This window comes from Mizuhopecten yessoensis, unplaced genomic scaffold, assembly GCF_002113885.1.
Source record: "Mizuhopecten yessoensis strain PY_sf001 unplaced genomic scaffold, ASM211388v2 scaffold10621, whole genome shotgun sequence".
NCBI lineage: Eukaryota > Metazoa > Mollusca > Bivalvia > Pectinida > Pectinidae > Mizuhopecten > Mizuhopecten yessoensis.
The window spans coordinates 98213-112399 of record NW_018408638.1 but is presented as its reverse complement, the minus strand read 5'-3'; the positions used below and the strand labels follow the sequence as shown (position 1 = coordinate 112399).

Genomic DNA, 14187 nt, shown 5'->3' with positions numbered 1-14187 from the left:
GTAGAGAGACTGTAAAATCAACTTCATGTATAGTGTAGAGAGACTGTAAAATCCACTTCATGTATAGCGTAAGGAGACTGTAAAATCCACTTAATGTATAGTGTAAGGAGACTGAGAAATTCACTTCATGTATAGTGTAAGAAGACTGTAAAATCCACTTAATGTATAGTGTATGGAGACTGAGAAATACACTTCATGTATAGTGTATGGAGACTGTAAAATCGATTTCATGTATAGTGTAGAGAGACTGTAAAATCCACTTCATGTATAGTGTAGAGAGACTGTAAAATCCACTTCATGTATAGTGTAAGGAGACTGTAAAATCCACTTAATGTATAGTGTATGGAGACTGAGAAATACACTTCATGTATAGTGTCAGAAGACTGTAAAATCCACTTCATATATAGTTGGAGTAGAGAGAGAGGAAAGCCAACATCCTGTATACTGATAGTATAGAAAGGGAGTAACCTCCTGTTAAGTGGACCAAGACATCAACTTCCTTTTAGTGAAAGTAGAGTAAGAGATCAACTTCCTGTTTAGAGGAAGAAAATTGAGAGATCAACTTCCTGTTTAAGGGAAGTAGATTGAGAGATCACCTTCCTGTTTAGAGAAAGAAGATTTAGGGATCAACTTCCTGTTGAAGGGAAGTAGATTGAGAGATCACCTTCCTGTTTAGAGAAAGAAGATTTAGGGATCATCTTCCTGTAAAAGAAAGTTGATTGAGAGATCAACGTCCTGTTTAGAGGAAGAACATTTAGAGATCAACTTACTGTTTAAGGGAAGTAGATTGAAGATCAACTTCCTTCTTAGGGGAAGTAGATTGAGAGATCAACTTCCTGTTCAGGGGAAATAGATTGAGAGATCAGCTTCCTGTTCAGAGGATGTAGATTGAGAGATCAACTTCCTGTTCAGGGGAAGAAGAGTGAGAGATCAGCTTCCTGTTTAAGGGAAGTAGATTGAGAGATAAAGTTCCTTTTTAAAGGAAGAAGATAAGGAGATCAACTTCCTGTTTAAGGGAAGTAGATTGAAGATCAGCTTCCTGCTTAGGGGAAGTAGATTGAAAGATCAACTTCCTGTTCATGGGGAAAAGGTTGAGAGATCAGCTTCCTGTTCAGGGGATGTAGATTGAGAGATCAACTTACTGTTCAGGGGAAGAAGAGTGAGAGGTCAGCTTCCTGTTTAAGGGAAGTAGATTGAGAGATAAATTTCCTGTTCAGCGGAAGTAAATTGAGAGATCAGCTTCCTGTTCAGCGGAAGTAAATTGAGAGATCAACTTCCTGTTTAGAGGAAGTAGAATCAGAGATCAACTTCCTGTTTAAGGGAAGCAGATCGAGAGATCAACTTCCTGTTTAGATATAAGTTTAACAACAAATGTAGAAAGGTCACATAATTTTATAATGTAGTATAGATCATTTCTAATGACATAATTGATCTGAGAGTTAGTACTAGTAATCAGATTTATTGACTATATATTTAGATGTAATTTGTAATTTTACAATTTTCTATTTTCAGTCCTTCAAAGCAACAAAAAACTTTGACACATCTGACTGGTACAAGACTTTTAATATTGTTTTTGTTGGTGAGCCAGGTAAGCAATTGATATGAAAGCAAACCTTGTAAACGTTAAAAGCAGTTTTATGTTGATCTCAGTATAGTAAACGTTAACAGCAGTGTTATGTTGATATCAGTATAGTTAATGTTAACAGCAGTGTTATGTTGATCACAGTATAGTAAACGTTAATAGCAGTGTTATGTTGATCTCAGTATAGTAAACGTTAACAGCAGTGTTATATGGATCACAGTATAGTAAACGTTAACAGCGGTGTTATCTTGATCTCAGTATAGTAAACGTTAACAGCAGTGTTATGTTGATCTCAGTATAAACGTTAACAGCATTGTTATGTTGATCTCAGTATAGTAAACATTAACAGCAGTGTTATGTTGATCTCAGTATAGTAAACGTTAACAGCAGTGTTATGTTGATCTCAGTATAAACGTTAACAGCAGTGTTATGTTGATATCAGTATAGTTAATGTTAACAGCAGTGTTATGTTGATCACAGTATAGTAAACGTTAACAGCAGTGTTATGTTGATCTCAGTATAGTAAACATTAACAGCAGTGTTATGTTGATCTCAGTTAACATGGTCATTGTGCAATATATATTACATTAATACACATATCATAAACACCTGCTGTTTTTTGCTCTTTGCCCGTTGTCTGTGGTGTGTCAATCCATCCATCTTTAAACATTTATTGTTAGCGCTATTTCTCAGAAGTACTGGACAAACGGGAAAACATGATGGCCAAAAGGCAGTCATCTTGGATTTTGAGAGTTAAAGATTTTAGCACTATTTCTCAGAAAGTACTGGAGGGATCTTTCTCAAGTTTTGCATGAAGTTTCCCATTGGTCCCTACTTATGCATATCAAGTTAAGGGACCGATCGTAAGAACATGATGGCTACCAGACAGCCATCTTGAATGTTGAGAGTTTAATGGTGTTATCACTACAAGGTATTTGATATGTATATTCCCATAGATCACATTGTTAAAAATACCCCTGGCCCTAATGAGAATTCATCCATACTTCAATTATGTAAGATTTACAAAATAATGTGGCAAATAACATATTACATTACAAGGTGTCAGTTAATGTACCAGATTTACTTTAGGATTTCCAACATGGAACTGAGTAAAAGTACCAGTTAAGAAAATAAAGATCAAAGAATGTAAAGGGCAATCTTTGTAAATATGATGAAGACTTGTTGTGCTTGTACCTGTAGGGTTGGACTGGGTTGGACTGGGGAGGGAGGGGTTTGAGATGTTGTGTACATGTTGTGTTTGTACCTGTAGGGTTGGACTGGGGTAGACTAGGGAGAGAGGGGTTTGAGATGTTGTGTACATGTTGTGTTTGTACCTGTAGGGTTGGACTGGGGTAGACTGGGGAGGGAGGGGTTTGAGATGTTGTGTACATGTTGTGTTTGTACCTGTAGGGTTGGACTGGGGTAGACTGGGGAGGGAGGGGTTTGAGATGTTGTGTACATGTTGTGTTTGTACCTGTAGGGTTGGACTGGGGTAGACTGGGGAGGGAGGGGTTTGAGATGTTGTGTACATGTTGTGTTTGTACCTGTAGGGTTGGACTGGGGTAGACTGGGGAGGGAGGGGTTTGAGATGTTGTGTACATGTTGTGTTTGTACCTGTAGGGTTGGACTGGGGTAGACTGGGGAGGGAGGGGTTTGAGATGTTGTGTACATGTTGTGTTTGTACCTGTAGGGTTGGACTGGGGTAGACTGGGGAGGGAGGGGTTTGAGATGTTGTGTACATGTTGTGTTTGTACCTGTAGGGTTGGACTGGGGTAGACTGGGGAGGGAGGGGTTTGAGATGTTGTGTACATGTTGTGTTTGTACCTGTAGGGTTGGACTGGGGTAGACTGGGGAGGGAGGGGTTTGAGATGTTGTGTACATGTTGTGTTTGTACCTGTAGGGTTGGACTGGGGTAGACTGGGGAGGGAGGGGTTTGAGATGTTGTGTACATGTTGTGTTTGTACCTGTAGGGTTGGACTGGGGTAGACTGGGGAGGGAGGGGTTTGAGATGTTGTGTACATGTTGTGTTTGTACCTGTAGGGTTGGACTGGGGTAGACTGGGGAGGGAGGGGTTTGAGATGTTGTATACATGTTGTGTTTGTACCTGTAGGGTTGGACTGGGGTAGACTGAGGAAGGAGTGGTTTGAGATGTTGTATACATGTTATGTTTGTACCTGTAGGGTAAGATTGGGGTAGACTGGTGAGGGAGGGGTTTGAGATGTTGTATACATGTTATGTTTGTACCTGTAGGTTTAGACTGGGGTGGACTTCGGAGGGAGTGGTTTGAGATGTTGTGTACCGAATTGTTTGACCCGTCCAGATCAGGAATGTACACAAGGTTTACAGAAGACTCCCAAGGCCTGGTCAGTAAAATTCTTTATAACTAACCTACCGCTATACAATTTCATTGCCTAATACTTTATTGGGCTCATAAGCAAGATAACAATAAAGTTAGTTAATTTTGTATAGATTTAATGTTACATGTACACAATTTAATATGCTCAAAACATATTGTACCAAAATGGTTTGAAAATCAATCCATTATTGTCAGTTTGGAAGTGGTTTCAGTTGTATTTGTTCATACGCTTCACTGGTCATTTGTCTGATGAAGGTGACAGTGTACATATCAAAAAATCTTTCCAAAACTAGGTATTTATTGTGATAAATTACATACAGAGATTATTGCCATTATCGCTGTTCTTTGTAATCTTTCTGTAAATCTTGAAGATATTTTTTTGTAGAAACAAGTAAGTGTAAATGTTATTCTCTGTCGTGTGTGACCACACTGTACATTGTTAATGTCGACACTGTTGGGCACTGTAGACTTTGGATTATCTCCCTTAGGTCCATCCAACACCTTCAAGTCGGAGGAAACAGGAACTGAAGCTAAAGTACTATGAGTTTGCTGGGAAAGTGGTGGGCAAGTGTTTATATGACTCAGCCCTGGGTAGTGCCTACAGACAGCTTGTCAAGGCCAGATTATCACGGTCATTCCTCGCCCAACTCATAGGCCTACAGGTCAATTACAAGGTCAGTGGTGTCAGGTGACTGGTCAAACATGTATTGGAGTTCTATTTAAAAAAACGTTTTTGATCAGCAGTCTCATTTGAAGAGGAATTTATTATATTTATCACTCTTGATTTCACATAAATGTTTTAAACTCTAGATATTGCAATGCTTTAAGCGAGACCCTTTATGATATGTAGTATCCAGGGACCAGATTTTGAGCCCATAAGGTGGAATTTGCTAAAAAAAATCATTAGACCATGATTTAACAACAGTATACTGTAAATTGTTTATCAACAATGTTTAGCCTTCAACTTCAACTGATAAGTCTTCATTGTTGAACGATACCTTTACATTACCAGTTTCTGTGGCCATCTGTTTCTAACACACATTGGATATACTGTGATACTGCTATGGTCCAATAAAAGGAAACCTCAGAAGAAAGTGTTTTACAAATATTTTTAATAGATGTATCTGTGACATATTTTAATCATAACAAAATGCTTATAGAAGGAAATTCACAGAAAAATCATATAAAGACACGATACATTACATTGCCTGTAGAATAGCTGGATGAACCAGACCACATGTCAGTCACATGATTTTATTAAGCAGACAATGATGAGTTGGGGCATATCAAAATTATATGACAATTTTACTTTTCCAGATGTATTTCTATTGCTTTTTTATCAAATAAAGACTTGCTCGCCTTTCATCAAGACAGCAAGGGTTTGATTCCCCAATCAGATGCGAAAAAATGTTGGGTCACCTGCCTGACGATGGATTTTTTCTGGGTACTTCAGTTTCCTACAAAATTAACATCTCTGTATAGTTCCACTTAGGCCAACAAGAATACTCAGTAATGGATAACAGTTGACTTGTTTTTAATTATTATAAAATAAAAAATAAAAAATATTTTAAGTGTAACACCCCACAACCAATGGCATCAACATACTCGCGGTATACTTGCTATGATGTGCAGATGGTCAGGGCACAGTAACAGGTGTAGCACAGTTACAGGTGTAGCAAAGAAACAGGTGAAGCTCAGTAACAGATGTAGCACAGTGACAGATGTAGCACAGTAACAAGTGTAGCGCAGTAACAGATATAGCACAGTAACAAGTGTAGCACAGGATCAGGTGTAGCACAGTAACAAGTGTAGCACAGTAACAGTTGTAGCACAGAAACAGGTGTAGCTCAGTAACAGATGTAGCACAGAAACAGGTGTAGCACTAGAGTAACAGGTGTAGCACAGTAACAGGTGTAGCACAGTAACAGGTGTAGCACAGAAACAGGTGTAGCACAGTAACAGGTGTAGCACAGTTACAGGTGTAGCACAGAAACAGGTTTAGCACAGAAACAGATGTAGAAGAGTAACAGGCATAGCACAGAAACAGGTGTAGCACAGAAACAGGTGTCGCACAGTAACAGGTGTAGCTCAGTAACAGATGTAGCACAGTTACAAATGTAGCACAGTAACAGGTGTAAAAGAGTAACAGGTATAACACAGAAACAGGTGTAACAGTGACAGGTGTAGCACAGTGACAGGTATAGCAAAGTAACAGGTGTAGCACAGTAACAGGTTGTAGCACAGTAGCAGGTGTAGCGCAGTAACAGATGTACCACAGAAACAGGTGTAGCGCAGTAACAGATGTACCACAGAAACAGGTGTAGCACAGCAACAGGAATAGAACAGTAACAGGTGTAGCACAGTAACAGGTGAAACACAGTAACAGGTGTAGCACAGTAACAGGTTGTAGCACAGTAACAAGTGAAGCACAGTAACAGGTATAGCAAAGTAACAGGTGTAGCACAGTAACAAGTGAAGCAAAGTAACAGGTGTAGCACAGCTACAGGTGTAGCACAGTAGCAGGTGTAGCGCAGTAACAGATGTACCACAGAAACAGGTGTAGCACAGCAACAGGAATAGAACAGTAACAGGTGTAGCACAGTAACAGGTGTACCACAGACACAGGTGTAGCACAGCAACAGGTTGTAGCACAGTAACAAGTGTAGTACAGTAACAGGTTTAGTACAGTAACAGATGTACCACAGAAACAGGTGTAGCACAGCAACAGCTTGTAGCACAGTAACAAGTGTAGTACAGCTACAGGTGTAGGGCAGTAACATGTTAAGCACAGCAACAGGTGTAGCACAGTAACAGGTGTAGCACAGTAACAGGTTTAACACAGAAAACTAATTTATCGTCTGTATGTTACATGTCTTACTGAGGTTACCATGCATGTAACAGATAGTAACTCTCTTTATTATTGTTTTAGTACTTTGAAACAGATGATCCTGAGTTATTTAAAACAAAGGTTCGGTTTATAGAAGACAATGATATTGATGACATGGAGTTGACATTCTCAGAGGAAGAGTACCTCGACGGACAGCTGCAGCGGGTAAGTTCTAAGTCTGACCAACAGTTACAGTGAGTAAGTCCTTAGACTGACCACCAGCTACAGCAGGTAAGTTAAGTCCTGAGACTTACCAACAGTTACAGCGGGTAAGTTCTTAGACTGACCAACAGTTACAGTGAGTAAGTCCCCAGACTGACCAACAGTTACAGTGAATAAATCCTCAGACTAACCAACAGCTACAGCGGGTAAGTCCTTAGACTGACAACCAGCTACAGTGGGTAACTCCTGAATTTGACCAACAGTTACAGTGAATAAATCCTTGGACTGACCGACAGCTTCAGCGGGTAAGTCCTTAGACTGACCAACAGCTACAGCAAGTAAGTCCTGAGATTGATTGACAGTTAAAGTGAAGAAGTCCTCAGATTGACTGACAGTTACAGTTAGTCACTGATCAAGGAGATTAATTGGTGCTATTCCTGTGACATGTGGTTGGGTTGGTTTCTGGTTGCAGCAGTAAATTTACAGATGTTATTTTTTTTTGTGACAGTTGGTTGATTTGGTTCCCAGTGGCAGCAGTAAACCTGTTACCAATGAAAACAAGCAGCACTACCTGAACTGCCTTGCCCAGTATAAACTTACCAGCAGTGTCAAGGAAGAGGTAGACCATTTCCTCAAGGGCCTCAACGTACTTATTCCTGACACACTCCTCAGTATATTTGATGAGAATGAGTTAGAGGTAAGTCATGACAATATAAATATCTTTACATCAATACAAATGCAGTTTACTAGATATATGGGCTTCTACAAACATTTCAGAATAATGAGATTTATTTAGATGATACAAGTAGACTGTGACAAAGTATGAACCAGTCCCCAAGTACTTTATACATGATAACATATCTGTAATCAGGTCATAGTTCTGTCTTTATACATAATAACCTATCTGTAATCAGGTTGTAGTTCTGTCTTTATACATGATAACATATCAGTAACCAGGTTGTAGTAATGTCTTTATACATGATAACCTATCTGTAATCAAGTTGTAGTTCTATCTTTATACATGATAACCTATCTGTAATTAGGTTGTAGTTATGTCTTTATACATGATAACCTATCTGTAATCAGGTTGTAGTTCTGTTGGTGCATATGGGATGAATCAAATAATGTTACTGTGATGTATGTCACTGTCACTGTTAGTGATGTATGTTACTGTCACTGTTACTGTTAGTGATGTATGTCACTGTTACTGTAAGTGATGTATGGCACTGTTACTGTTAGTGATGTATGTAACTGTTACTGTTAGTGATGTATGTCACTGTTACTGTCACTGTTAGTGATGTATGTTACTGTCACTGTAAGTGATGTATGGCACTGTTACTGTTAGTGATATATGTCACTGTTACTGTTAGTGATGTATGTTACTGTTACTGTTAGTGACGTATGTTACTGTCACTGTTACTGTTAGTGATGTATGTCACTGTTACTGTTAGTGATGTATGTTACTGTCATTGTCACTGTTACTGTTACTGTTAGTGATGTTTGTATGTTACTGTTACTGTTAGTGATGTATGTCACTGTCACTGTTAGTGATGTATGTAACTGTTACTGTTAGTGATGTATGTCACTGTTACTGTTACTGTTAGTGATGTATGTCACTGTCACTGTTACTGTTAGTGATGTATGTCACTGTCACTGTTAGTGATGTATGTAACTGTTACTGTTAGTGATGTATGTCACTGTTATTGTTAGTGATGTATGTTACTGTCATTGTCACTGTTACTGTTACTGTTAGTGATGTATGTCACTGTTACTGTTAGTGTTGTATGTCACTGTTACTGTTAGTGATGTATGTCACTGTTATTGTTAGTGATGTATGTTACTGTCATTGTCACTGTTAATGTCACTGTTAGTGATGTTTGTATGTTACTGTTACTTTGGTGTTACAGCTGCTGATGTGTGGTACAGGTAACTACAGTATAACAGACTTCAAAGCTCACGCTGTGATAGAGGGCTCCTCCTACCATTTCTTTAAGGTAAGGCAGCATTCCGCTGAGAGTTTTCTACACATCAATTTTATCGAAATGCTGTTAATTAATGAAAACACAAGGCATGTATCATGTTTACTTATTTTACCTTATAATTCTAATGTCTTCATATTGTCTAAGTGAACACCAACTTACTAATCATAAAAACAAAATAAAACAACTATCAAAATACTGTTTATTAATGAAAACACTAATCATGTACCCTGTGTAATTGATGTACCAGGCCTTCTAATATGTTTTATTATTTTTAAATGGTCGGGAACTGTAATGTTAGACAAGCATTGTTAAATGAACATAAGATTGTAAACCTTACACTCTTTGTCATCGCTCTAGATCTAGCGACTTCATTCCTCAACAGAATTTCATGAAACTTCATACAAGTGTTTGGTATGACAATGCTTTGAACAAGTTCGCATTTCCGGTTTCTACATTGAAGGTCAAGGTCACTGTTACTATTTTTAGAAAAAAACTTCATCGCTCTTGCGACTTCATTTCCTCTTGTATATATCACAATATGTGACAGTGAATGCAAGGGGATTTGTATCACTTGTGATTCCTTGTTTGAAATAACTTTGATAAATATGATAATAGGTTCCTTTACATACAGATGGTATTGCTTGTCATAAAGAGTTACGGAAATCAAGGAAACCTGATTAATTGGGTGTTATAAAATGGTAAGATATGAATTTGTGGTGTTTAGGTCCTGGACTGGTTCTGGACAGTAATTGCCAGCTTCACAGAGGAACAGATGGCCCGCCTGCTACAGTTCACCACAGGTTGTTCTCAGCTTCCTCCTCAAGGCTTCGCAGAGCTCAATCCGAAATTTCAAATATCATTCTCACCCACCTACAACACCTTACCGACAGCACACACCTGGTAAGTGGTAACTGTTGTATCTAATAAACACAGACAAAAGATGTCAATGTACAGCACAAATAACACTATAGAAATTCCTTAGCATTCTTTCACCCTTACAGCTAATAAAACTGGTCCCATAAGGTGGGATTGGTTTGTCACAAAGTATATACTCTCCTGAGTATGTAAAAAAAGGTCTGTCAGGAGATGTGGTCAGTAAAGACAAGGTTTATTGTATGTTGCATGAATATTTTTCATTAGACACTTTTTCAATAGATGTGCATTAATATTGAACTTAGTAGTGCATGTTTTCAGTCATTTTGTCACAGACCAAAATAGCATTGAAGTGAATACATATAAATATTTTGTAAGTATACTATTCCTGTTGAAGTGATGGTCTAATCAGAAGTTATGCTTCGGTAAAAATATATATATATATTTCACATTGTAGTTTCAACCTTCTGTGTCTGCCGGACTATGACTCCATAGACAATTTCCACCGATCTTTATTGATAGCCATCAATGAAGGCTCTCAGGGCTTTGGACTTGTGTGATATAGGAAGTAGACGATGTTACAGGGTAACCATGGCAATAAGGATGGTTGCAGCTACCAAAATAACAAAGGTACCTGGAGCAACAACAAGAATACTTGAAGTTTCCAAAGCAACTTGAAGGATACCGAGAATAAGCACAACAATGCAAGATTGGGATAACTGATCCTTTAGATTCCACATGTGATCTATTTCACTTAATACCACTTCTAATCGCATCATGTGCTAGATTCCAGTTCTAGAATCATGTTTGATACTGTTGAACAACACAAGTAGAGTAACTGTTACAGCTGTTGATGGATATTACTTGACACAAGAAGGGTAACTGTTACAAAAGGAGGTGGCTTTTACTCTGCACAAGTAGGATCTTTTTATCAAGAAAACCTGGTGCTGGGTGTGACAAGTGCTGCTATATAACATAGGAGCTGTGTTTAAGGAAGGAGACTGTACACATTTCTAATTAAAAGTTACAGAAAAGAACTACAATTGTATGTAAATGGTAAATCATATACATTTTTAGCTCACCCTGCAAAACATTATGGTGAGCATAACAATGTTGAGCCATTTGTGTGTCCTTCCATTGTCAACTTAGCCATCATCTGGAAAAGCATAAGTCCTACAGTATGATATTTGGCATTGAGTTTCCTGGAATGAAATGCTATTGACTTTGTTCAAATAGATGATCTTGAAAAACATTCAAGGTCACTGGGGTCAAAAGCATGAAAAATGTATGTTAAATAACTGCTGCTAAAGAACCACAATGTGCATTTAGAGTAATGATACTAGGCGTGTTGCTTGTCTATTTGGAATAAATGGACTGTGCACATTCATAGTTTATACACAACAAAACAAAGAATTAAAGTTCAAAAATTTATTGAGTCTAAATTTAAAGTAACTTGTTCAGGTTATATTAGTTATCTTTTGGCATTCTTAGGGGCTGCTCTCTGTTACTTAAACTAACTANTGTTTAAAAATACATGGATAAAAATCAGTTGAGCTTTCCAGGCCCATGGGGCCTCCTGTTTTACATCTTGGTCATATTGTCATGAAGTAAACTAGTTATTGATTGAAAATACATGGATAATAATTTGGTGAGCTATATCCAGGCCTATGGGGCCTCTTGTTTTACATCTTTTCCTTTCAGTTTATGTATTTGGGCGATATGTTTGTTGAATACATATATACATCAACACAGGTCACATATACGTACTTATACCTGTGATTAAGGAAAGCAGGTATATCAAGTTAACAATGGCAAGATTGGGTGTTATTGTATCTTCAGAGAAGACAAATCTTAATAGTCACTTCAACCACAGGGGGTCCTTTTTAACGTACATATACCGTTATATGGATGTACATTTATACTACATTGTATCATTTATTGAACATACATGCATATTCAACAATTACAAAGATTGTGTGTGCATACTAAATACGCTTATGAAACATTTTGGACCATTTTTTAATCTTCAGGGTTGTTTTTCCATTACCATTCATCCTTGATTTTGTCATCTGTGCGTGTGATATTGGCCGTATGATGTACGACACATTCCACACTCCAGGGAAATCGCTGTATTTGGTATTCATTGTAATACATTTGACCTCAATGATTTACACTACTGTGATATTGCTATTTTGTGATTTAGTTCAAATCAAAATCTTCACTTTCATAAAATGTACTTAGCTTTTCAGAGAATTTTAACCGATTACGCTATAATTGCCCGTCAACTGTATCCCATTTTGCTGACTTTTTAACCTATATACCCCACCCACCAATGTTTTTATATTTCTTTGTGTCTAGCTTGGCTTGATACAATGACTTTCTGTATTTGTACATTTTTATACGCATAATGCTTATGAGTTACTTGTTCACTTTCATGACAGATGCCATACAAATACATGCCTGACACTGGCGCTATTACCTAACACTGGCTCTATTACCTGACACTGGCTTTATTACCTGACACTGGCTCTATTACCTGATGCTGGCTCTATTGCCTGACACTGGCTCTATTACCTGACACTGGCTCTATTACCTAACACTGGCTCTATTACCTAACACTGGCTCTATTACCTGACACTGGCTCTATTACCTGATGCTGGCTCTATTGCTTGACACTGGCTCTATTACCTGACACTGGCTCTATTACCCGACACTGGCTCTATTACCTAACACTGGCACTATTCCCTAACACTGGCTCTATTACCTGACACTGGCTCTATTAACTAACACTGGCTCTATTACCTAACACTGGCTCTATTCCCTGACACTGGCTCTATTACCTAACACTGGCTCTATTCCCTGACACTGGCTCTATTACCTGATGCTGGCTCTATTGCCTGACACTGGATCTATTACCTGACACTGGCTCTATTACCTGACACTGGATCTATTACCTGACATTAGCTCTATTACCTGACATTAGCTCTATTACCTGACACTGGTTCTGTTACCTGACATTAGCTCTATTACCTGACACTGACTCTATTACCTGATGTTAGCTCTATTAACTGACACTGGCTCTATTACCTGACACTGGCTCTATTACCTGACATTAGCTCTATTACCTGACATTAGCTCTATTACCTGATGCTGGCTCTATTACCTGACACTTGCTCTATTACCTGACACTGGCTCTATTGCCTGACACTGGCTCTATTACCTGGCTGGCTCTATTACATGACACTGGCTCTATTACCTTACACTGGCTCTATTACCTGACACTGACTCTATTACCTGATGTTAGCTCTATTACCTGACACTGGCTCTATTACCTGACACTGACTCTATTACCTGACTTTGGCTCCATTACCTGACACTGGCTCTATTGCCTGACACTGGCTCTATTACCTGACACTGGCTCTATTACCTGCTGCTGGCTCTATTACCTGACGCTGGCTCTATTGCCTGATGCTGGCTCTATTACCTGACACTGACTATTACCTGACACTGGCTCTATTACCTGACACTGGCTCTATTACCTGACACTGGATCTATTACCTGACACTGGCTCTATTACCTGACGCTGGCTCTATTACCTGATGCTGGCTCTATTACCTGATGCTGACTCTATTACCTGACACTGGCTCTATTACCTGATGCTGGCTCTATTAACTGATGCTGGCTCTATTACCTGACGCTGGCTCTATTACCTGACACTGACTCTATTACCTGACGCTGGCTCTATTACCTGACACTGACTCTATTGCCTGATGCTGGCTCTATTACCTGATTCTGTCTCTATTACCTGACGTTAGCTCTATTACCTGATGCTGGCTCTGTTACCTGACACTGGCTCTATTACCTGCTGCTGGCTCTATTACCTGTCTTTTACCTGACGCTGGCCCTATTACCTGACACTAGCTCTATTACCTGACACCGGCTCTATTACCTGATTCTGGCTCTATTACCTGCTGCTGGCTCTATTCCCTGATGCTGGCTCTGTTACCTGACACTGGCCCTATTACCTGACACTTGCTCTATTACCTGATACTGACTCTATTACCCGACTTTGGCTCCATTACCTGATGCTGACTCTATTACCTGACTTTTCCCTGACGCTGGCTCTATTTCCTGATGCTGGCTCTGTTACCTGACACTGGCTCTATTACCTGACACTGGCTCTATTACCTGATGCTGGCTCTATTAACTGATGCTGGCTCTATTACCTGACGCTGGCTCTATTACCTGACTTTTACCTGACGCTGGCTCTATTACCTGACCTAATTCAATAATCTTGATATATATATTTGTATGTTTAGAAAATTACATTACACTTACAATATTT

General features: G+C 38.8%; 1 protein-coding gene across 1 annotated transcript in view; it reads left to right on the top strand.

The window, feature by feature from the left end:
- LOC110461469 (apoptosis-resistant E3 ubiquitin protein ligase 1-like) overlaps window positions 1–11355 on the top strand; it is a 62042-nt gene extending 50687 nt beyond the window's left edge. The window contains exons 12-19 of the mRNA XM_021514925.1: window positions 1513–1588; window positions 3833–3945; window positions 4427–4612; window positions 6868–6990; window positions 7496–7684; window positions 8895–8981; window positions 9694–9869; window positions 10300–11355. Coding sequence (XP_021370600.1) covers window positions 1513–1588; window positions 3833–3945; window positions 4427–4612; window positions 6868–6990; window positions 7496–7684; window positions 8895–8981; window positions 9694–9869; window positions 10300–10402 — 1053 coding nt within the window. The 3' untranslated portion in view covers window positions 10403–11355. The remainder of the gene's footprint in view (window positions 1–1512; window positions 1589–3832; window positions 3946–4426; window positions 4613–6867; window positions 6991–7495; window positions 7685–8894; window positions 8982–9693; window positions 9870–10299) is intronic.
- The last annotated feature ends 2832 nt before the right edge of the window (window positions 11356–14187 follow it).